Source organism: Lytechinus variegatus, chromosome 19 (genome assembly GCF_018143015.1).
Source record: "Lytechinus variegatus isolate NC3 chromosome 19, Lvar_3.0, whole genome shotgun sequence".
In the NCBI taxonomy this organism is placed as follows: domain Eukaryota; kingdom Metazoa; phylum Echinodermata; class Echinoidea; order Temnopleuroida; family Toxopneustidae; genus Lytechinus; species Lytechinus variegatus.
The window spans coordinates 5147972-5172376 of NC_054758.1; the positions used below are offsets into that span (position 1 = coordinate 5147972).

The 24405-nt window shown below is 40.1% G+C and overlaps 4 protein-coding genes across 4 annotated transcripts; 1 reads left to right on the plus strand and 3 right to left on the minus strand.

The window, feature by feature from the left end:
* Nucleotides 1-815: 815 nt before the first annotated feature.
* On the minus strand, nt 816-1637 carry LOC121406009 (late histone H2B.L3-like). The gene has a single exon (XM_041597006.1). The coding sequence runs from the start codon at nt 1273-1275 to the stop codon at nt 904-906; it is 372 nt and encodes a 123-aa protein (XP_041452940.1). The 5' UTR covers nt 1276-1637; the 3' UTR covers nt 816-903.
* Nucleotides 1638-1735: 98 nt separating this feature from the next.
* LOC121406016 (late histone H2A.L3-like) lies at nt 1736-2249 on the plus strand. Its single transcript, XM_041597016.1, has one exon. It carries the CDS (start codon nt 1784-1786, stop codon nt 2162-2164), a length of 381 nt encoding a protein of 126 aa, XP_041452950.1. The 5' UTR covers nt 1736-1783; the 3' UTR covers nt 2165-2249.
* A 2414-nt stretch (nt 2250-4663) lies between these two features.
* Nucleotides 4664-6175, minus strand: LOC121405933. The gene has a single exon (XM_041596926.1). It carries the CDS (start codon nt 6072-6074, stop codon nt 5163-5165), a length of 912 nt encoding a protein of 303 aa, XP_041452860.1. The 5' UTR covers nt 6075-6175; the 3' UTR covers nt 4664-5162.
* A 13973-nt stretch (nt 6176-20148) lies between these two features.
* Nucleotides 20149-24186, minus strand: LOC121406238 (uncharacterized protein K02A2.6-like). The gene has a single exon (XM_041597257.1). The coding sequence runs from the start codon at nt 24184-24186 to the stop codon at nt 20149-20151; it is 4038 nt and encodes a 1345-aa protein (XP_041453191.1).
* Between the last annotated feature and the right edge of the window lie 219 nt (nt 24187-24405).

Sequence of the window (24405 nt, forward strand, 5' to 3'; positions counted from 1 at the left end):
CCGATTTTGATCAAATTTTCAGTATTTTGTTTGTCTGACTTTCTTTATCTCATCAAATCATATTATTTAGCCTGGAGTATCCCTTTAAGGATACATTATTTTTATTTTTAGTTAAAAGAAAAGAGCTAACATGCTGCCTAAATGGCATTGTCTAGAGAACTCAAATTTTGTTTTCAGTATAATTGCAAGTGAGAACTCCCACTTAACTCATATAAAACAGCTTGTCTCGAACCGAAGAGTAAATTCTGTGTATTCACCCTTTAACAACTACAAACCTTACAACAGACCTAAATCTTGGATCTTATAAAATTCTTCAGATTTTAGTTTTTCATCAAAAAATATTATTAGGTGAGCGCATATCACAAAGCGGAGATAATAATATCTTGCTCCTGGTCTCCCCCAGGTTATAAGCGCTTCATAATTGAGGTATATTACAGTAACTGTGGGCAACATACCTCTTCATTTTCTTGTCTTCCCATACGGTATTTGAAACCTAGGAGGGAGCTATAGTGAGTGCCCCCACCCCTGTAGGCCAGGAGTGAAAGCAATGAATGAAATTTATTTTTATAATAATACTTGCGTTTTTTGGTAAATTAGGTTTGAAAAAAATGAGGGGTAAACATGCGGGCCGGGTGAAGAGAAATGTCTCAGGGCATTCTCCCGCTTTCTTCACCACCATCTTATATTTCTCTCTCTCTATCCCTCCCACAACTTACCACTTTTCCCGGATTCTTTCTTTTACCTCACAATTTCTCTTATTTTCACCACTTTCAGCACTCTCCTCATTAGTAACTTTAATTTAAACTAAAGATTTGAGACAATTTCTCATTGATTCTTTCTTGAATATTTGGTGGCTCTTAGAAGAGCCGTTTGTCTCGAGCAAACTAGGAGACGATTTCCAATTTACTTGGAGGTGGTGTACTTGGTGACAGCCTTGGTGCCCTCAGAGACGGCGTGCTTGGCCAATTCACCGGGGAGGAGGAGACGGACTGATGTCTGAACCTCACGGCTGCTGATGGTGGACCTCTTGTTGTAGTGGGCAAGACGGGATGCCTCACCGGCGATGCGCTCGAAGACGTCGTTGACGAAGCTGTTCATGATGGACATGGCACGGCTTGAGATACCAGTGTCGGGATGGACCTGCTTCAGAACCTTGTAGATGTAGATTCCGTAGCTTTCCTTTCGGCGCCTTCTCCTCTTCTTGTCTCCGCTAGGCCTTGGGGCCTTAGCCTTCTTCGATCCCTTCTTTCCAGCGGCTTGTGCTTTGGCAGGCATGGTGTGTATCTCTTCGAATAAGATGATGAGAATGTGGTGACAATCGAATCGAATTGTATTTATACTGCTTGCGAGGATCGCGCGGACTCACTAATGGTAATGAGGGCCGACTGCACGCGAAAAGAACCAATCACTGCGAGCCATTCGTTCGAGTGCGCACTTAGGGAACACCACCCGAGCGGCTGCCTCACTTAATGTATTATTCATGAGGTCCGAATGCACGCTTTACCGACCAATCACAAAGGGCGTGCGATGCAATGCGACTGCACGACCCAACGCCCGGTGTTCGATTTGCATATTACGTGTTGCGATCATAAGCGTATGCTCGACGAATATGCAAATATGTCGCTCGGCGAGCTGAGCCACCTCGTGTCTGATTGGCTCCCGCTGAATCCCTGATCGGTTTACGGTCTTCCGCTGAGGTATATAAACCTAGCTCGCCACAATTTGAACATTTTACTACTCGCTTTGTACTTGCCGTAGTCAACCAACTCACAATCAAATCATCATGTCTGGACGTGGTAAAGGAGCAGGAAAGGCCCGCGCCAAGGCCAAGAGTCGATCTGCCCGTGCAGGACTTCAGTTCCCAGTTGGTCGTGTCCATCGTTTTCTTCGCAAGGGCAACTACGCCGAACGTGTAGGTGCAGGAGCTCCAGTCTACCTGGCTGCCGTCCTCGAGTACCTCGCCGCCGAAATCCTCGAGTTGGCAGGCAATGCCGCCCGCGACAACAAGAAGACCCGTATCATCCCCCGTCACTTGCAGCTGGCTGTCCGCAACGACGAGGAGTTGAACAAGCTTCTCAGTGGAGTCACCATCGCCCAGGGTGGTGTCCTCCCCAACATCCAGGCTGTCCTCCTGCCCAAGAAGACCTCCAAGGCAGCCAAGTAAATGGGTTGCTTTCCTCTTCGGAACTTCCCAAAACGGCTCTTTTAAGAGCCACCAAAAATTCAAGAAAGAATCAAATGAGATCATGCTCTCTGATAAATCTCAAGGTGTTTTTCTTTAATTGACATCTTTTTTTTCAGGATTTACAACTCTGGCGAGACCTTTGTAGGACTTATTTTGTTCCATATTTTATATCCAGAAATTTGTAATGCAGAGCTGCCAAGTAGTAGGATATTTCCTGTGTAGTCGGTAGCATTTTAAGAGTAAAATGACTCTACATAAGATCTTTCAAACTAGTAAGAATGATGAATTAAGGGATCACAAATCTTTGAAGAAAGTGGGATTAATTTTAAAGAGAGGGGCGGACGGTAGTAAATATCCCTCGCCCTCCTGAACCGTCACCATGTTTCCACTCCATAATACGGAGGGGGGGGGGCATACCCCCTAGGACCTTTTTTTCATAAGAGGTTCAGGCACAAACAACGAGAAAAATTTTTGATGTTCCAGGCCCCCCCCCTCAATATTTGTTCCGCGGCACTTGCCGAATGTCACAGGTCAATCGAATAGGGGTCCCATGGGGGGGGGCAACTTCCATTGACGGAGAGGATACCATGCGTGACTAAAAAACACGCGAAAGGATCTATTTCAAGATAGGGTGCTATGTACAAACTCTAAAAAAAAAGGTTTACCCAATACTGGGTAAAAATATGTTGGTTGAGTAAAAAAATACCCAATATTTTGTAAATTTTACACAATGTTGCGTTGAAATAGCCCAATGTGGGGGTAAAAAACATACTCACAAACATGAATTGGGTAAAATTATACTCGGTGTTTTTAGAGTGTAACGTAATAAGGGTGTCAAAAACAATAAAATAATGAAAAAAACTACGTGTTATATTACTAACAAAACAAAACTTTATAAAGGATGTACTTTTTGCCCCAAATACGTGGTTAGGGTCCGATTTGAGCAAGGTGTGAGGGGTAAACCCAATGAAAGTAAAGATAAAGTCGACGACCGTGGCATAACAATTTTAAGAGTCAATTCAGGGAATACTTGTCAAGGGTACCGTTATGTTTATATAAGGATAGAGTACACATGCACGTCAATACAGTCTTGTTAAGGGGCGCATTGTCAGAATATGGAAAATACGTGTTAAAGGTGCTTACTTGAGACCTCATTGTCATTGGCGGCGGTTAGCCAAAGGGGGTCCACCTGAAATTTTGGTATGGAAAAAAGGGTTATCAACAGATAATTTAGGGGGGGCAGGACCCCCCTTCCGACGCCTAAGCGCATGGTATCCACTCAATTGAAATCCCCTCCCCCGATAAGGGTGAGGCGAATGAAGCTTCACCCATAGCACTTTTTCAGTAAATGTACGTGATGGATGTTCAGCACCCCTCCCTCAAATAGTTTGGCCCCTGCCATAATATGTACATTATGGCTACCGCCCGCGGCTGCTCACTTTATTCGGATGACATGCAATATAAGTCAGGGGCCGCGGAACGGTTTTCAAGTGGGGGGCTGACCATGCTAAAAATCACAATCGTATGGTCATTTAAGCGTTTTTTGTACATGGTTTTGGAAAAAAGTGGGGGGGGGGGGGGCTGAGAGCCCCCCCCCCCCCGGTTCCGCGGCCCCTGAATAATACAAGATGATTTTTAGAAGGCAAGTAACCAATTTAGACGTATGGTACTTTCATTTTAATAACACCGAATTTTTATGGATTTTTATAATGAAATATGAACGGATGTCGCCACATGTAAGTAACATAACATGCTCACTTAAAAAGTGAGCATGAATATCCTTTATTTTGTGTGCATTCATAACAAATGAGAATACATAATTATTTTTGAACAACTAACGTTTTCATGAAGAGCGTCATCTACGGCCTCAAAGATATCCTTAAAAAGACAATATTAGTATTCAATGACCATGATAATAAAATTAGTGATTCTTTTATGTCCATCAAGCGCTTTGCTAAAATAATTGAGCAGTGTTTCAAACCATTACTATAACACAATTTGCAATTCATTCTCATAACAAATTATAACATGATAAATATTGTCAATAATAAGGGATACTCCTGGTTGAAGATATTTTTATCTAGATAAAATAAAAATCGAGTGAAATTCACAAAGCAAAATGCTGACAATTTCATCAAATCGGATAACAGATAACAAAGTTGTTGAATTTTAAATTTTAGTAATATTCTGTGAAAACAGTTATGTTCACTTCACCATGAATATTCATTAGTTTGGCTGATGATGTCACATCCAAATTTCCTTTTTTCTTATGTTATTACATGAAATAATAATTGTTTTATTTTTTCAGACATGTGTAGATTATGAAATACGTTACAGTAATAAATTACTAATGCACTTAATCAGTTGTCAATCCAAGTTATTGGTAGATTTTTTTTTATAAACCGAATTTCATATATCAAAATACAAAAGAACAAGTGATGATTATGACATCATGAGTTTGCTCATTGAATATTCATGAAGACATGCCTAGAACTGTTCACTGGAATAATGTAAATCTTTAAAATTCAATAAATTTGTTGTTTGTAATCTGACTGATCATTTTGCTTCGGAATTTACTGTATTTATTGAGATATGAATATCTTCAGCCTGAAGTACCCATTTAATAACCCTATTAAACAGTTTTGGATCTTCAATCAAATCTTGGATCCGGGATGTCTAAAAGCCTGATCCAGCGTTTACACTCATTCGTGTTTCTATAGGACTTCCAACATGTCCAAAATGGTAAATACGCCTCCTGTGGCCTGAAATATCGTGACGAACGTTGAATGTCTTTTCTTGGGTCCTTATGGTGCATTTTATACTCCACAAGGATCCGCGTTAAAATCCACATCCACCATTGTAATCTGGCGTCATTCCAGTTCCTATAAGCTCTCAAGGATGCTATGGTATAAAATTAATATAGGCATATAATCTTTAAATAGAGAATATTCAAAGTTGTATTGAAAACTGAGCTAGTCTACGTGAGGTCGATCTTGAAAATGTTCTTGTTGCTTGAATCGTAAGTGTCTTTGAAACAGCATCGACAATACTTCGGGCAAAGCTCTCCACTTGCTCTCATCCCTTGGGGTCGTCTGTTCAAAAGAGAGCGCCACGGTGGTGACTGCTTTATGATTTTAGCACGATAGTGGGCGCTGTACCACGCTTCTCTTTTCGACGGTAAATTTCCATCTGCCCGTCTCGATGACGATGGCGACGACAAAGGGTTCGGACGCACAGAGTTTTGTTCTCGCTGTTGAGAAGCTAGACATGTCGATGCTTTCTTTGTTTCGTCACCGGTGCAGTACCCCGATTCCGAGGTTGAAGAATTTGCATAACGAGGAACGAAGGGCATCGTGCTAGTTCTCAAAATAGGAATTCTTTGCTGATCTCTTGGAAATTCGCGTAAGTAATTGGACGGCAGTTCTCGATACCTTGCACCTGCGGTAGACTTTGCACATGCGCGTTGATACGCGCGCTCCATCTGTACGCGCGTCATCCCGTTCTCTACGTCACGAGCCTTCGTGCTGCCCGAAACGTCAGTGCGCAAAGTAAACGGATCAAAATAGGAGTTCGCGCTGATGGATCGGATCGGTTTCGGACCCGGAGGTTTGGAGTACACACTTTTAGACGGATAATACATCTCTTGGTGTCCGTTGTTGAATCTATTTACCATCTGAATCCAATCTGCGTCGGTTTGAGGAATGCAAAATTTTCGGGTTTCAGAACTGCTGCGCGTCTGAAGAGGAGGAGGAAATACGTTGATGCGCATGAAGTCTCTGTCCAGACTGCCACCCGTGATTGGCGGAAGACCCATTTCGTCGTCATAATCACAATCGTAATGGAGGCCTAATGACGTCATTGCGAGTGGACTCCTTGATGACGTCATCATCTTGAATTTGACGAACGGTGTCCTCTGTCTGGATTTCAACGTCAAGTTGAGCTGGATGCCATCAAAGTAATCTAAAGTGAATTGAGAAGGAGAAGAAGGAGTAAGGAAATGAAGTAATGAAAATAATTAAGTTTCCAAGTTTATTAGCCTTATCAAAAAATTGGCACATCACTTCTAGCCCCATATCGCGCAGACCTCACTGCCTTGTACGAGATCCAGTGTATTGTTCAAGTGTACTGGGTAGCTGTCTAATATGAACTAGAATGAAACAAACTCGAATTGACCAAAGTTGACCAAATTCGGAAGAATGACGTCTAAGGAAATGTTTGTGAGCGACTGACCAACAAACGAAATGATGCAATGTTTTCTTAAATAATTTGTCATAAAAATAGTACGCCCTCTGTTGCCTATGCTCTGTAAATGATGCATAGGTCATGGTCAGAGTGCAGTACACATAACAATCGCAGAAATCAATATTGAATGACACGGTGCACTATGAAGAAGCGTCGTTATCATTCCTTCTTGAACAGAAAAGCTTGTATTCATGTGTATTGATTATATTGGGTCAGCAACAGGGCGCCTATAGAGTATAGACATAATAATGTGTGCCCTTTGTGAGAGCTATGTTCATTTATGCTCTCCATGCAGTCCCCGTTCATACGATGAATCACATACACAGAAATACATTTTTCGCCATTAGCCTAGTTCTGATTCGAGATTCTACAAGATCCAAGATTTCTATTTGATTTCCCAAAAAAAAACAAAGTAAAAAAAGATGAGAGAAACTGTCCTTATAATAATCAGGCACATTCCCTTTTCACTTCACTAAAAATTTCATCAAATTCTGATCTTCCTAAAAAAATCAATGTTTAGATTAATATGTTAATATATGAATTTAATCATGAAATGATAATGTACGTATCATGATTAATAAACAAGCATTTATTCAATTATTGTAGATAGTATTCATTATTTTGCTTTTCTTATATAGGAATCAGTGGCAGATCCAGGATTTCCAAAAGAGGGACAATCCTCGCTTTCAAGAGGGGGGGGGGGCACACTTTGCTAGAATGTAAAATTTACATTTAAATGCCTCTCCAAGGGGGGGGGGCACGGGCCGGATGTGACCCCCCCCCCTCCTCTGGATCCGCCAGTGATATGAATTATGTATGATCCAATTTAGTCATTACCTGTTTTGTCGTGTGTCTGTCGGTCTGTGTGCGCGCGGGGGGGGGGGGGGTATTGTATTATTTATCTGCTTGATCGAACGTGCATCATGCACTTTCAACTAGAATCCTTCTCGAAAAAGTACGGAAGCGATCGAGCCGAAAGAGGAAGATACATTCCGCGAGGGAGCTGGAGCGAGAGAGCAGACTGATAGAAAATAAATAAGATGGGCTGAAGGTGAAAAGTGCACTCATCACTATAAAACACAAAAAACTGACAAAATAGGAAGATTTGTTAAACGGTAATTTGTATGGAAGCTGAATGAGCATAATGAAATTGCAAGGATTCTGTTACATCGGTTGCCATGGTGATTAAGAGAGGCAGGTGCCGAAGGTGATGAAGGTCTAATGATTACCGTCATCAAAGGTCGTGCATGCCATATTCCGAAGAATATCTTACCCCGAGACTATAAATTATTCTAATGAATCTCCACAACGCTGACTGGGACGTGTAAAATGCTTTTCCTTTAAAAGAAAATCTGATAAATGATTATGTTGTAATATAAAATTTTGATATTCCGTTCAATAAATTATGAAAGGGGTATTTCTTTGGCTGTGGTATGAAAGTTGTTAGGAGGAGCGAATAAATGTATTCTGGCGAGCATAGAATTATTATAGACCATAATTATCAAAATGATGCATTAATCTACACAGACCTCGAATTAGAGTTGTTTTATTATTTCAATATAGTCCTGATTCAAAGTGATACCTTTCATGGCTTTGAATATTTCAACCATTCAATTATTTATGCTATCTCCCCCAAGTTGCTATGGTTACGGACATCTATCTCAGTAAAGGAAGACGCAATATACAATACATGTATTCGATGGCACTATACACTATTTGGTTAAGGCCAATTATTTTAATTAGTTTTGTTCCGACCTTGTTAATTGTTCGTAGGTATTAGCACCTTCCTCCCTCATGCAAACAAATTTCTAACCATATTGACATCGGCAAGATTTTGTTAATGCAATTTTGAATCATCTCCTGACCCGGAATTGACTATAACAAAATGTGTTGACCAAAATCATGAAAATCCTAATTGAAAGTGGGGTTTCTACAAAAAAATATATACTTCACTTTTGTGGGGATTGTATCAATAATCGTGTCCATTCAGGAGCAGCTCCACGCGTATTAACGTATTTTTTTTTTGGGGGGGGGCATGGGGCGCTATTAAAAAAAAAGAATTGTGAGCGAACGAAGCACGTGCATGGACATTTTGAAAAAAAAAATCGTTTTTTCTCAAGAAATGATCAGTTCTGCTCTAGACTTGCTAGATTTCGCATGTACAATAAACAGACCACACATACACGTACATTATATGAAAAGTATGGAGTTGAAAATACAATGTGATGATTTTTTTTAATGTTGAACATTTTCCGTCCCTTAGTTACCCTAATAGTATGAAAGTGCAAGGTATAACACAACATTTAGATAATGTAATCGCTGATGTTATGCCGTTTCTTAAAGGAAACCAAAACCCAAGAAGAGAAGCAATCTTATTGGAAAGAGAAAAATGAGAGGAACAATTTCAAAAGTTTCATCAAAATCGGTTATGAGATTAGCAAGTTATGGACAATTAAAAAGTCTTATTGTAACTATGTGGATCCTCAAATTGGCAAACTTGCTTCAAAATGGCTGATTTTGTGGACAACTCTCCATTTGTTTTGTACACATATTTTCAGATTTCCCCTTTATCTTACATATTTCACATTATCTCCTCCTGACCTTGACATATATGGTGTGGATTATATTTTCCCATGACATATGTTGTGCTCAGAAGGAGGCAAGATGCAATTTGAAAGATAATGAGGAAAATCTGAAAATTTGTGTACAAAACAAATGGAGATTTGTTCATAAAATCAGCCATTTTGAAGCACGTTTGCCAATTTGAGGATGCCCATAGAAAGTACAACAAGAGTTTTCAAACTCCCATTACTTGCTTATTTCATAACCGATTTTGATGAAACTTTTTTTTTTAAATTGTTCCTCTTATTCTACTCTTTCCAATAAGATTACTTCTCTTCTTGGGTTTTGGTTTCCTTTAAAGCATTGCCCTGGAAAGCGGGTGGTGCTCACCATAGGCAGCATGTGCACCCCCTGGAATTCTGGTAGGTGTGGCAAGATGACCTATAATTTGCAGTGAAACCCTTTTTTGCTTATCAAATTTCTTGATACCAAATTGACCACCATTTTGCAATACAATCCGACCCCCTTTTTCTGCTTGTCACATAAGTCTAGTGGAAACCCTGTTTTGTTTTGCTTTCAAATTTATATCAGCACCCCCTGTAAAAAAATCGTTTTCATGGCCCTGTCATAAAGATGGCAATCATGTCGATATGGTAAATACACTCAATCTTAATTTTGATTTGTTGTCGGGTTATGTTCTATGGTAGTTACCATGGGCCTAATCATAAAAAAGGTTCAAGGTTCAAGGTTTTATTCATATCAAACATACCACATTTTCAACAATGTCAACAACTCAGTACAAACAATAATATTATACAAGACAAACAATAATATTATACAATACAAATTAATATAGGTAAGCATAAATAAATATCGTAAAATATGAGAAGTGTACCTAATATAATAGAAAAAAAAGTACTATAACGCATTCTTGTAAATGGTTGTAATATAATGACAGAGAAAGAAAAATGTGAGGTGAAGATATGGGGAGCCGTACAAACGTACCATAATATCAAGTACTTTGCGAAATAGGCCCCCTGGATTCAAACTGATTGTCAATATGGCCATGATAACGCTCTACCTATTGATTTGATTTATTTCCGTTTCACAATAGTATGATAAACATAATAAAAACAGGTCGAAAATACTTCAAGACAAAATATAATATATATATATATAACATAATCATAGATTTAAGGAACACAATTCAGTAAATAACGTCCTATAGGACGTATCACACAAGACAACACATAGGCCTATGTGTCAAAATTAATTGGCCTACTCTTTGATATCGGAATTATTATTTTTTTCTAAATAAGATTTAAAAAAAACTGTTTGATTTATTACCGACATGACAAAATATCATGAAAACTATCAATACTTTGCCTGTTTACTATGGTTTCTCCCGGTTGCAAAACGTCATGAATGGATCAGATCCTCTCAAAGAAAAAAACTAGAGAAACTCCAATCCAAGCATGCCTAGCTCACTTGCTTCTTGGAATATATTCTTTATCATCCTCGGTCACGAAATCTTTGTGATCACGATGGCTGTCTAACAATTTGATTGTGTCACGCAGCAATATAATTTCCTTCACGAAAAGCATGGAAATATTCAATTCGAATTCAGAATAAGAGATAATACCTATTCATCAAAGTTCATCTTGCTCATAAGAATATCAAATAACACGCTTTCATCCCATACCATCCGAGAAGTATGAAGAGAGTTTTTGTTGGTGATCAAACCGCAATCAATGTCATGGTATCGACTAATTAGACTAGTCGCGGTGTAAGCCGTTACTTCATTTGCTGGATACAGTACCTAGTTATTATGTAACTGTAAAAATCAGGGCGGAAATCTCTCCCAAAAGGTAGGGGGACAAGGGTGTGGAAAATTGACGAGCAAAAAAAAAAGGCTATTAGGCCTACCTAAAATTTAAGGTCATTTCGACGAAAATATATTTGACAAGCAAAAAAAAAAAGGTCATCTCGTCCGAAAACGCACGTTTTATTCACATTTTGAATGATATATTTCTTAGCATCACCAAAGACCCAAAATAGTAGGGGGGACATTTGATATTGTGTCCCCCTACTATTTTGAGTAGGACACGTCCCCCTGTCCCCCCTGGGATTTCCGCCCATGGTAAAAATCAAAACAAACGGACGACAGAAAACCAGCGGAGAAAAAAAAATGTAATTAGACTTGGGTTGACGTATCAGAAGACATAGTGGAGGTGACGATCGATGATTATGATAATTATTAGTAGATCTTGATGATGACAATGGTGATCTGCTGAGCTGATTTTGGTGGTAGTGGTGGTGATTGTGGTGGTTGATTTGCGGGTGGTGGTGGTGGTGATGTTTGCGGGTGCGGTATAGTGATTTTGTGTTAATTATGATCATGATGATAGTGGTGAGGATAATGATGATGTTGGTGGTACGTGATAGTGGGTTTTGTGGAAATGGTGATGATTTTGTGTTGATAATGATATAATGACGGTGAAAGTGGCGGCGGGGTTTGGTGATGGCGGTGCCACCGTGTTGATATTGATAATGATGGTGATGATGGTGATAATCGATGGTGATCAGGCCCGATGATGATGATGAGTGTGCAGTGGTGCATATTGGTTGTGGTGATAGTGATGATGTCAGTGATGATGAGGAGGAGGAGGATGATGATGATGATGTTGGTGGTTTTGGTGGTGGTGACGAGAATTATTGATTTTGGTTACGACAGAGATATTGAATGTTGATGACGATGGTAATAATAACAACAGTAACAATACGGTTAAAAGCAACCTCAAAAGAAAATATCATTTTGAAAAGTTTTAAAAGCCTCGGTGAAGACTAGCTATACTATGATTTCATTTGCTTTTGAATTCACGCGTCAATTTGTGGAATCTTTACCATTGTTTATTCAGACTCACAGAGCTTAATTGTTTAGCCGTGTTTGACCGTCATGTGCTGTCACTTGCTCAACAGCCTTGGAGGGAACTAACAAAGAAATAGATCAATACCAATACTATAGTGATTGCTTAAAATAAATAGAGATGAACAGAGATAGAAAATTTCTCGAGGGAAGGGGGGGGGGGTGGAACAAGCCCCAATTTTTTTCATGAGTCGTTTCATGCAATAGGTTTGCAATATGATTATGGAATTTCGTTCCTGTGATTGCACCCCTGGGCCCCGTCTTACAAAGAGTTACGATTGGTCCAATCAACCACAGCTATGGAAAGCCACCAACGTCGACATCCAATATACATGTTTGTACGAAATGTTTTCTGGGGCCCGTTGCAGAAAGAGATGCAATCAAACGCAACTCTAAAAATCATGCGCAACTTCATTTTCAGCCAATCAACAGTGCACATTTGGGACTTGCGATTGATTTTTTTTTGACTTGCGTTTAAACGCAACTCTTTCTGCAACTGACCCCTGATGTATATTCATACAGTAATTGTTTTCTTGACAATCAGTATGCTTCTCTTTGTTTTCAAGGACATTGTGCAGATTTCCAGTATGAAAAATTATGACATTGCTGGATATCCATATACTTGAGGTTGATCGGATCAATTGCAACTATGGACGGCCAACAGCGTCAACGTTTATCATTCATGTTTGTTTAAAATATGTATATTCAGCATCCATTGTTTTCTTGTAAATTCACTGTGCTTCTCTTTGTCTATACAAAAGACGTTGTGCAAATTTCCTATAGACAAAATTATGACACTGATGGATTTCCATAGAGTTACGATTGACTGGATCAATCGTAGCTCTTTGTAAGACGGGGCCCAGATGATTGTGTAGGCCTACATTCGTTCTGCAATTTCATCTAAAGATATGTCGTCAGACATATTTTGATATCCTTTTCTATATGTGGAAAATATTTGTATTCATTTTGTTCTATTAAAAACATCAGATTTTATGGAATTTGTATTACATGATATAGTATGGGAACTAGCTGCTCGCGTAATATGGCGTCACAAATAAAATAATGAATAACTTCCTTTGATGGATTTTATATGGAGCTGTTCACATTATGACGTCACAAATTAAAAGTTCAGAGCTTTCTTATTATATGATGGATTTTCATTTTACCAATGTTTTTCTTTCCTTTTCCCACATAGGCCCTATCATCAGGTTGAATTTCCCTATTTCTTTGATTAACTAATATATCGAACATAAAACAGCAGAGGGCGTCGTTCTGAAGCACACGTTAGTGTATTTATTTAGTGTGGAGCGTTGTGGCTCAGTGGATTAGTCTCCGGACTTTGAAACAGAGGGTCGTGGGTTCAAATCCCAGCCATGGAGTAGTTTCCTTCAGCAAGAAAATTATCCTCATTGTGCTGCACTCAACCCAGGTGAGGTGAATGGGTACCTGGCAGGAATTTATTCCTTGAAATGCCCCAGCGATGTAAAAGGCTGCGGGGCTAAAGCCAGGGTAATAATATCCAAGTCCTTTGGAAGCGTATAGAGACGTTATTTGTGTTATGTGCTATACAAGAACTGTCTATTATTATTATTATTTATTCCCCCCCCCCCCCATCGTGGTTCATGACTCGAGTCATTTATTTCATCATAATTATTCTTGATTTATTCACATACTGATTCGTTGCTTGCTTGGTGATATTGATTATTAAGATCTACTTATTTATTTATGTTTGTGTGATTCCGACCATTCATTGTTTATCAATATCTATTTACTCGTTATTTTCTTTTCATTGTACGTCAGTTTTACCTCTCGAAATGCATTTTATTTTTCTTTCTATTTCCTGTTTCTTTCCTGCTTTCGTCTGAAATTTCTATTATGAGATGAATTTCCAAGTGTTTCTGTAATTTATTTATGTATTTGGTTATAAAAATGCATTCCAATGTTATGTGCTATTTGAACTTATTGATGATGATAATGGGATGAAATTCTTGAAACTCACACTGGGCTGTCGTCGAGAAAGTAGTGAACTTGGCGATTAATGTGCCTGGCATGCAAATAATAATGTCAATTTCAATTAGATCCAATTGACGGCGCTGTCTGATATGCAATATCGCCCCCTCTTGTTGGAATACTCGCAGCGACGCACTGTGTTTTGAACTCCTAAATTGATCTTAGCCATCCCAAACGATAAAAAGACTAAGGACACAAGAATCTTTGATAAACAGTTCGGTATTATATCCTTTTGAGCCTTTATGAGGCCACATATACAGTTCGGCAAGTAATTTAGTTGACGACGATCCAGTTTATCATCAAGATAAGAGTTAGTCAAAATGAGGTGGACGTTTCGGCATATTTTAATGTGGAGCATTGTAGATGGGTTTTTTGTGTACGAGTCCTAACTCCCTGGTGAGGATAGGCAGTTGATTGATACAGATAAAGAGCTTTTTTCTCGTTCATCGTAATAAGCTCGAAATTAAATTAATCACTATGGGAAGAAAATTCGTTACTGAACGCATTTTTAAGAATGCAATACAATAATGATATTATTAATTTTATTCGCGTTAGTCGCGTAGGCCACATGATGTTTGAAAGCAAAGTATAGCGAACTCATACAATCATGTAAAATGAATCTAAATCGATTTTAAGATATTATATAAATACACGGAGAACTTTATTAAGCAAAGAGACCTATATTGTTTTGAATCTGGAAATAAATTAGCCTGAAGTGCAAGACTAGATGATGATGCTCATTCCATAAGACGTTACCATGGATACATAGATAATGACACGCGCGTCCAGTCGACATACGACATACCAAAGTGGAACTCGTCCCAAGATCTTTATACAAACCACGCCCACATAAAGGACTTTATTTGACTCCGTTACAAAGGCCACGCCTCTTTAAACGATGCCCACGCGTGCTGACTTTCTCTTTTCTTTTAGCTAAATGTGGGTGTGGGAGGATGTGTGCACGTGTGTGTGTGGTTGATTCTTAAAGAAACAGAATGGTATAGGTGTGAAGCCGCGCCCACTTTACATGATAACCTCCCCACGTGCCTTAATTGATTTAAGACACGAGTCGCTTTGTTCGAAAGAAATTTGCATTTTAAAAATCGACGACAGGTTGAAGTAAGTTTGAGAATGCAATCGATTTAAGAAGCAAACAAGCAAGTAAGGAGGTAAATAACAGATGGTGTTTAGAATAGAGGGAGAGAAAGAAGGATTGATAGAGAGAAGGTGTATGATAGATTGATGAATTTAAGGACCCCATGGAAGAACAGTGGTATGTTGTTAATACCGCTGAAATGGCCCGGGCCATCCTTCATATTTTATGTGAGGTATATACGATTTGTTAAATTTGAACATGTATAATTATGTTTTATTATTTTCATAAATTATGTAAATAAATGCAAACAAACTATGAATGAAGAGATATTGAAAAGGAGTTATGAGTACAAATTTCCTTAACAGAAGGAATAATGAATATGAGAATGAAAAATAAATATATTTGAATGCATTTTTAGCATCGGTTAATATTATTAGGTCGATCATTCTAAACCATGAAAACAGTCTGGTCTTGAAATAGGTTCATTTACCAGGTAAATATGTTGAAAAAGGAGAGTTTTCAAGTAACGTGTAAAACAGTATCCAAAATGGCCCATGGCTTCGGATGCCTTTTCTAGATAAGTGCCATAAAACATAAAGTTCTTATAACAAATAATGACGTCATACATGGTAGTCACTTCTGCTTTATGAGCTGATCTTTCAACAGCCTACACAACTTTATAAATAATGCTAATATTACCTTCCTATATGCCGAGCGCCTGAATAGATAGCAGATTATCTATCAGAATTATTCAAAAGTATTTGGTATGACTCGGCCAGGATTGAACCCTCGACCCCGGTCCCTTTCAAGAGCCGGACGCTCTACCACTGAGCCACCATTCCCGATGTGGATTTCGAGATCTCTACTCTCCCGATTCGACAGTCACACCAACTATTATCCAAACCGACTGATGATGCACCAATTCAAAATAACGAAGTACTTTTGATCGGTGTGCAGTCAATTTCATTGGTATGAATGTGACGCAATGTTACAGTCTCACCAATGAAACCGACTCCAAACCGACTGTATGACGCACCCATTCAAAATAACGTAATAGCTTTGATCGGTATGCAGTCAATTTCATTGGTATGAATGTGACGCAATGTTACAGTCTCACCAACGAAACCGACTCCAAACCGACTGATGACGCACCCATTCAAAATAACGTAATAGCTTTGATCGGTATGCAGTCAATTTCATTGGTATGAATGTGACGCAATGTTACAGTCTCACCAACGAAACCGACTCCAAACCGACTGATGACGCACCCATTCAAAATAACGTAATAGCTTTGATCGGTATGCAGTCAATTTCATTGGTATGAATGTGACGCAATGTTACAGTCTCACCAACGAAACCGACTCCAAACCGACTGATGACGCACCCATTCAAAATAACGTAATAGCTTTGAACGGTGTGCAGTCAATTTCATTGATATGAATGTGACGCAATGTTATAGTCTCACCAACGAAACCGACTCCAAACCGACTGAACGACACGCCGTTTAAATCAACGTTGGTAGGTTATGACTGATTTTGTATGTGTATCTGCAACAGCACAATGCACAATAAAATGTCATCTTGGAAACATCGACGGTGATTGTCAAAATCCTCGTCACGCAGTCGACAATAATGAGTGTTGATTAGATTTCTGGCACCCTGCCGGCTCTCCATGCTCGCTCGCAAGCCAAAACAATGACTCTTTATGCTAGTGCATAATAGCTAATATAACATGGAAAGTGGAAAATGGAACATATCGAAGGGGGTTAATAGTTTTTATGGAGGGTTCAAGTTCTCGAAACCCCGTTCGCCCACTATAGTTTTTCACAAAAAATGGTTCTTTATCGCAGAGCCCGCGATATAATCGTATCAGAAAGTTTGCAATTTCGGAGATGGCGTCTACAGCTATGCCATTTTTAAATCGAATAGATATGAATTTCATTTCATCTACGGAAATAAAAAAATATATATCATAGTCGTGATCGTTCGAATGGTGACTTTTGTAGTTTAAAACTACAATGAAAAACTTTTTTTTTAAATACGAACACAAACTAACATACCCAGTATAGGACTATGAATATTAACAAGCCTAGCTGTCACGAAAAAAAATGGAAACCCTAAAAATTAATTTCGGGGGGGGGGGGGGGGGATTTCGAAGCGCAAAGTCCTGGGATTCGGCCAAACTCATAATCAACGAACATTTTGAAATTGGCACTTGGTACAAAAAAAATGTTCGGAGGGGAAAAAACACTAGAATCATGAGAATTATCACCATTTCAGAAAACGACGTGTAATTGGTTCCCAGCTGCGATCCCCGGCATGCCATAAAACAACACAACATTTAAAGACAGAGGAGACAATCATTCGAAAATGAGACTTCTCATTCTAAAAAAATACTGTGATAACATGATAAGATTCATCATATTAAGTTTATCTGACTTTATAAAAAATATTGAGCTGGAAAATTTACTTTTAATGGATATACCGATAAAAGTGAAACTAGTGGGCGCAATGGGGTGTCAGTAGTATAGTCAACCCGTTTAAACCAGTATATTTCCAGCTCGAATATTGCCAATATCTCCCAATAATATTGCCAACTCGTCTACTATCATTTGGTCTACCATCGGTTCATCCAATATCGACATGGTCTGGTCTAATTGCCAATTTGTCCACTCATAATTTCGTCTAATAACCAGTTGGTCCAATAGCCATTTGGTCCATATACCATTTGGTCTTATTGGACTAAGTGATAATTGTGCAAAATGAAAGAAAATTAAATTGATATTAGATTTTCAAAAGATAATATAAAACAATGAATTACGAAGTGACTTATTCATGTCAATGCGACCAGGGGCGCGTTGCAGAAAGAGTTGCGTTTAAACGCAAGTCAAAATATCAATCGCAAGTCCAAAATGCGCGTTCTTGATTGGTTGAAAATGAAGTTGCGCATGATTTTTAAAGTTGCGTTTGATTGCAACTCTTTCTGCAACGGGCCCCAGATGGTTTCATCAATCATCGTTTCGCAAAATTACAAAATAAGTTAATGAAACAAAATGAGGACTACGCCCTAAATCACAAGGAATACCGAATATTAGGAATATTATGGGCATACAATAGCTCTATGAAATAACTTAGTTTTTTCAGCCTTAGACAGCCTGTTTTATGAAAGTGTTCGTAATGGAGTTGAACCGCATGAATATCCTAATGGCATGATTTGATGGTATAGCGCGCAAAATCAAATAATCTTTTGAAAAAGAGCGATTGTTGTTTCCTTTATTAACCTTTTTAACCTGTGTCGGTAGGCGAAACCAGGACTAAATCATTTGAGTGGATATTCACACAATTAAGCACTAACAATGGAAGCTTTTACAGATTCGGAATAATACAAATATTGTTTTTGTTTCTTTACCAATAAAGGAAAGTTTTATTTGCTTATGAAGGCCTTAAGCGCCAATAATCCCGTTCTATAATATAATATGGGAAGTGATTGATTAGTTTGTTTTAGTGGTTTTGTGGCAAAACTTGTGGCTATTCATACAGTGAGGGAATAAGCGAAATTGGGGTATTTTCTGATTTCTGTAACTTTTTAACAAGTTCGAAGCTCTTTGACCGTACAGCTGATTTCATTGCGGAACATGGTCAATGCAATCACACATAAAATGTGCCCTGTGATCAGGTGATGATCTTTGTGGCATGGGGTCCGTTGTAAAAAGAGTTGCAATTGATCCGATCAATTGCAACTATGGAAAGCCAGCAAAGTCAACATATAAAATGCATGTTTGTTCCAACATTTTTTTTTATTTTTTATATATGTACACTAACTTAGATACACACAGTACTCGATAAAAAACTGAGCATGACTGAATTCGTTGGTGTTACAATCAAGACTCCCTTTATTTCTACTAGTCAACTATATATATTATACACTGTACATAACATGATATTCTCTGTGGGGCAGGATGATATTGATAAGGAAGTATAGACCGGATGGAGAGAACAAGGGTTGTTCATGATGTGGTTAATAGGGTATGGTCAATGTTTACATAACAAGTCTGGAGGATGGAGACAGGGATGTAGGTGATCCTGTGAATGGAGGTATAACAGCAGTTGAGATAATGAAGCATGAGGGTGTAGATGAATAACATGATAGAATGACAGAATGAGAGGATGACTTGATGAAGAATGAAATGTGTGTGTATGAACACAATATCCCTCCCTTGTTTGGAATGAAACTTGTATCATGGTTGTATCATCATAAGATCCTCACTATGCGATCACTGGATCTCAGTTCACAAAAGTATAAACTCATAATCATAATCATCATTATCATAAATGAATCTTACTTTAACATGTATATTTCATAAATGAATTTCTGCTTGTTAGATTCTTGCAGCTATCAAAATTTCAAACATGCAAACATGCATATCTAGCATTTGCCAATCTACTTGAATAAATAACATGAAAACTTTTATTGGTTTAATTTTCTTAAGTTCTGTATTGTAACTTTTGGGTTTCAAAAGTAATTTGTTAATACAACGATTTAGCTCAACAAATTTTACCTTTCTTTTTTCCTTTTTTTTTTTTTTACAAAGCAATATACATATCGAACATAAAACCTGGGGGTCAACTTTATGAAATAAAGCCTCTCATCCAGCGTATCATAGAAAACCATTACCATAATATAAACAAAACATCAAAAGATCTACTAATACACAAATTTCCAAGAAATATGAGGATAGATTAGAAAAAGTACATCAGGATGTAGAAAGATAGGAAAACAAACTGAATAACTGATCAAAATAACTTTTTGTACAAATAGGTGATATGAGCAGAAGCGGAAAGATAGAGAAAATCGAAAGAGGACTGAATCTGAAAGATAAAAGATTCGAAAATCACATGGAGAAACAAATAGAAACTTATTCACATATAAACATCCATGGTAAACAAAACTGTAGGTTTTAAGTTCAATCGAGTTCTGAAAATATTGAGAGTCTGAGAGTTCGAGTTCAGTCTTTGATATAAAGATCCAAATGTGTAATTGCAAATTGTTGAACTGTTCAATGTAATGTGCGAATGAAATTAGAGTTATTGAAGTTTTGTTTACTCACGATAGATAGCAGTTTGTATTTCAAACTAGGGGGTTCCCTCTGTCATAGTAATTAAGACGACTGGGTTCCCTTCGCTCTCTCGTTGACCGGCGGGGTGCGGTTGAAGAGCTGTTGTCGTTAAGATGCGGTTGAGGAGGCACGTAATCATCCTCGATGTCGCTACCGACGTCGTTATCGCGTAGATGTTCGTCGTGTCCATGGTAGCGCTTCACTTTAGACAAGTGCCGCATCGTTGATTGATTATTCCGGGTGATTTCGACACAATTTCCTTTAATTTTGACAACTTTCCACGGTTGTGGATCATATCTTGGGGCCATTTTGTTAGGCCTGGGCCTTAGTATAATCACCTGATCTCCTATGTTAATTGCTGATGTATTCCTCTTAGACTCAGCTTTATCAGCAACACTCATTTTGTTTTTGTAGGCAGAATCAGACTTTCTAGCTTTTCTGAACTCCTTGCTCATTTTCGATTTCGACACCGATGGCATTTTGGTGCGAAATTCGCGATTACACAGAAGGCGAGCTGGGGTCGCTTTTGTAGCGGCATGTGGGGTGGTTCGATATACAAGTAGAAATGACTGTAAGGCTTCGTTCAATTCTCTTCCTTCTTGTCGAGCTCGTCGGAGAGCACGAAGAACCGTCGCATTAAATCGCTCTACTGTCGCGTTCGCTTGCGGATGGTACGGTGCCACGCGTCGATGTTCGATACCGTTGTCGCGCAAGTATTCTTTGAATTCCGCGGACACGAACTGCGGACCATTGTCACTAACGATGGTGTTGGGGATACCATGAGTAGCGAAAATGCGTCGTAGGCGGGTAATGATGGATCCGGTTGTCGTCGAAGTGATGATATCTACCTCAGGCCATCTGGAGGCGTTGTCGACGACCACCAAGAGAGATTTTCCGTTCGGAAGCGGACCACACAAATCGATGTGTAAAGTATGCCATGGCTGTTTTGGCATTTCTGTAGGGCATATTGTCTCTTTTCTCGGCGGAGCTGATTCAACTTGACAAGCGGGGCAATGTCGGACCGCGTTTTCTGCGTCGTCATCGATGTGGGGCCACCACACCTTTGTTCGGAGTGCTTGTTTCAATCGCACTATGCCTTGGTGAGCCTCGTGTGCGATATTCATTGTGCGTTGTCGAAGCGATCGCGGTATGACTACACGGTGGTCACGTAAAAGTACACCACGTTTCACTGAGAGCTCATGTCTCACTTTGTAGAAGGTCGACATCATGTCGTCTTTCGACCAAGAGTTCGAACGAATGCTTGCCATAACGCGTTGAAGTTCAGTATCGTTGGATGTCGCGTTTGCGATCTCGCTACGAGTCATTGCCCGGGGTACTGCATATGACAAAATAGCGTCAATGTAATCCTCTGCGATGTCACGTTCACGATTAGGTGCATTGACCACGGGGAGTCGAGACAACGGGTCAGCAGGATTACCTTTTCCTGGTATATGCTTGATTCGGTATTTGTAGGGCTGCATACGAAGAACCCATCTTTCCACTCTAGCAGGCGGCTTGCCTGTCGGGGAGTACATGAACTGGAGCGGTTTGTGGTCGGTTAGGAGATCGAACTCGGTGCCGATGAGGTACATGTGAAATCGCTCACAACCCCATACAACTGCCAACGCTTCCTTTTCTGTCTGGCTGTATCTACGCTCTACATCTGAGAGGGTGCGGCTGGCATAGGCTACTGGGCGTGTGATACCATTGACTGTCTGCGTCAAGATGGCACCCAGCCCTACTGGGCTGGCGTCGACACGTAGTTGGGTATCCGCTCCGGTGACAAAGTGTGCGATTACCTTGTCGCTAGTGAGAGCATTGCGAAGTTCGTCGAATGATCGCTGATGTCGTTTCTCCCACTTCCATGGTGTATCTCCACGAGTGAGCTCGCGAAGTGGTTCTGCGATAGAAGCAAGATTTTCAATCAAACGAGCACAATAGTTGACCAATCCTAAGAATGAACGAACTTCATGTACATTCGATGGCGTCTTCGCTTGCCTAATCGCGTTCACTTTCGCATCTTCGGCTGAGACTCCGTCTCGTGAAATTTTGAACCCGAAGAATGTCAAACTTGGCGTGCGAAATACACACTTCTCAGCATTCAATGTGAGATTCTTTTCTTGCAGACGCTTGATTACTGCGTGAAGGCGGTGGTCGTGCTCCTTGTCGTCCTTTCCAAAGACGATGATGTCGTCAGAAATATTCCTCACTCCCTCCAATCCACTGAGGGCTTGTTGAATGGCATACTGATATATCTCGGATGCTGAAGACAATCCAAATATCAGACGTTTGTATCTCATCAATCCTTTATGTGTAACAAAGGTGGTGATATCTCGAGACTCGTCGTCGAGTTCGACCTGGTGATACCCCCACTTCAGGTCTAGCTTGCTGAAGACTGCTGCTCCATTGAGGGCTTCTAGAGTTTCTTCTAGAGTAGGAATGGGGTGCCTTTCTCGCACTACTGCTGTGTTTGCTCGTCGCATATCAACGCACACACGTACTTCTCCGTTGCTCTTGGGGACGACGACGAGCGGGCTCGCCCATGATGTCGGGCCTGAAATCGGTTCTATTATGTCCTTGTCAAGAAGCTCTTCGATCTTTCCTTCGACCTTTTTCCTGAGGTGAAAAGGAATGCGCCTTGGAGGCTGGGCTACTGGTTTCACTTCGTGGTCGACGTGGACATGGACCTGGTAATCGACTAGCTTACCAAATCCGTTGAATACTGCAGGATATTTAGTGATAATATCTTGCCTGTAAGTGTCCCGTGTTGGAGTCTGGCTCTCGATATTATTCAAATCAGGGTGTATTGTCAGGAGCCCGAGAGTGATTGATGTCTCTCGACTAAGTAGACAGCCACCGTTGCCATCGACGATGACGATCTTTGCATGTGTCGATTTCTTTGTGGCCACCGATGTCATCTTGCTCGTGAACTCTCCGAGAACAGGGAGCTGTTGCTTGGAGCCATATCCGAAAATTTTCCTGTGACTGGGGGTAAAGTTGGTAAACCGAAGTCGGCGATCTCGGCCTCTCATCCAGTCCCAAACCGTGCCGTCGACGATATTGACAGAAGCTCCAGAGTCAATGATCATGGGTACATTGTGTCCTCCAATATCTATATCCGTGCGAGTAAGAACAGTTTTCGCTGTGTGAACCTCAAAATTACATTCCTCGTCAGTGAGGTGATCATTTGGTCCCTCTGAATGACGATCCTCGTCGTTAACAGTATGAACAGGGGTGCTGCGAGTGCGAGGTTGACGAAACTTAGAACTTCGACATACCCGTCCAAAATGTCCTACTTTCCTGCACTTGTTACACGTTTGCCCTCTGGCTGGACAATCAGAGTCCCTTGATCTGTGTCCTGTTCTGCCACAGTTTCCACAGAGTTCACCTCCCGACGACGTTCTCGGCGGTGGCGGTCCACGCGGTGGTCCACGTGGTCGACGCTCACCACGAGATTGTCCCGGATTTGCAGTCACTTTTGATGCGTATTCATGGGCCGATTTCCCCTCCATCTCATCAGCTTGGCTGGCAGCTGCTTCGCTCGCTCGGGCGATGTCGAGAAGGGTTGTCAATGTCAAATCTCGTTCTCTTAACAGTCGTCGTCGAAGACTTGACGACGCACACTTGTCCACAAATTGATCTCGGACATGCTCATCCCGGTTGTCGAAATTACATGATGAGGCGAGGCCTTTCAGGCGGGTACAAAAATCATCTACCGATTCATCTTGTCCTTGTTTGGCCTGCCGAAACAGATGTCTTTCAAACGCAATGTTGGCTGCTGGAGCGAAGTAGCTGGTGAGGGCAGCGAGAGCAACATCGTATTCATTCTGCTCGTCAGTTGGGCTGCCGACTGTTAAAGTGTCAAAAAGTTCCTGGACGTCTGGTCCTGCGATATGTAAAAGAAGAGATTTCTTCTGTGCAGCCTGTGTGATGCCTGCTGCTCCTATGTAATAGGAAAAACTCCTCATCCATTTTGACCAAGCGGATGACGACCTCGATGATGACATCGAGAAAGGATGGGGCGGAGGGACATCGAGACGCTGAGCCATGTCTGCTGCTGGTTCGAAAAAGAAACTTCACCTCGTCGCCAATTTTGTATATGTGTAGTCTAACTTAGATACACACAGTACTCGATAAATAACTGAGCATGACTGAATTCGTTGGTGTTACAATCAAGACTCCCTTTATTTCTACTAGTCAACTATATATATTATACACTGTACATAACATGATATTCTCTGTGGGGCAGGATGATATTGATAAGGAAG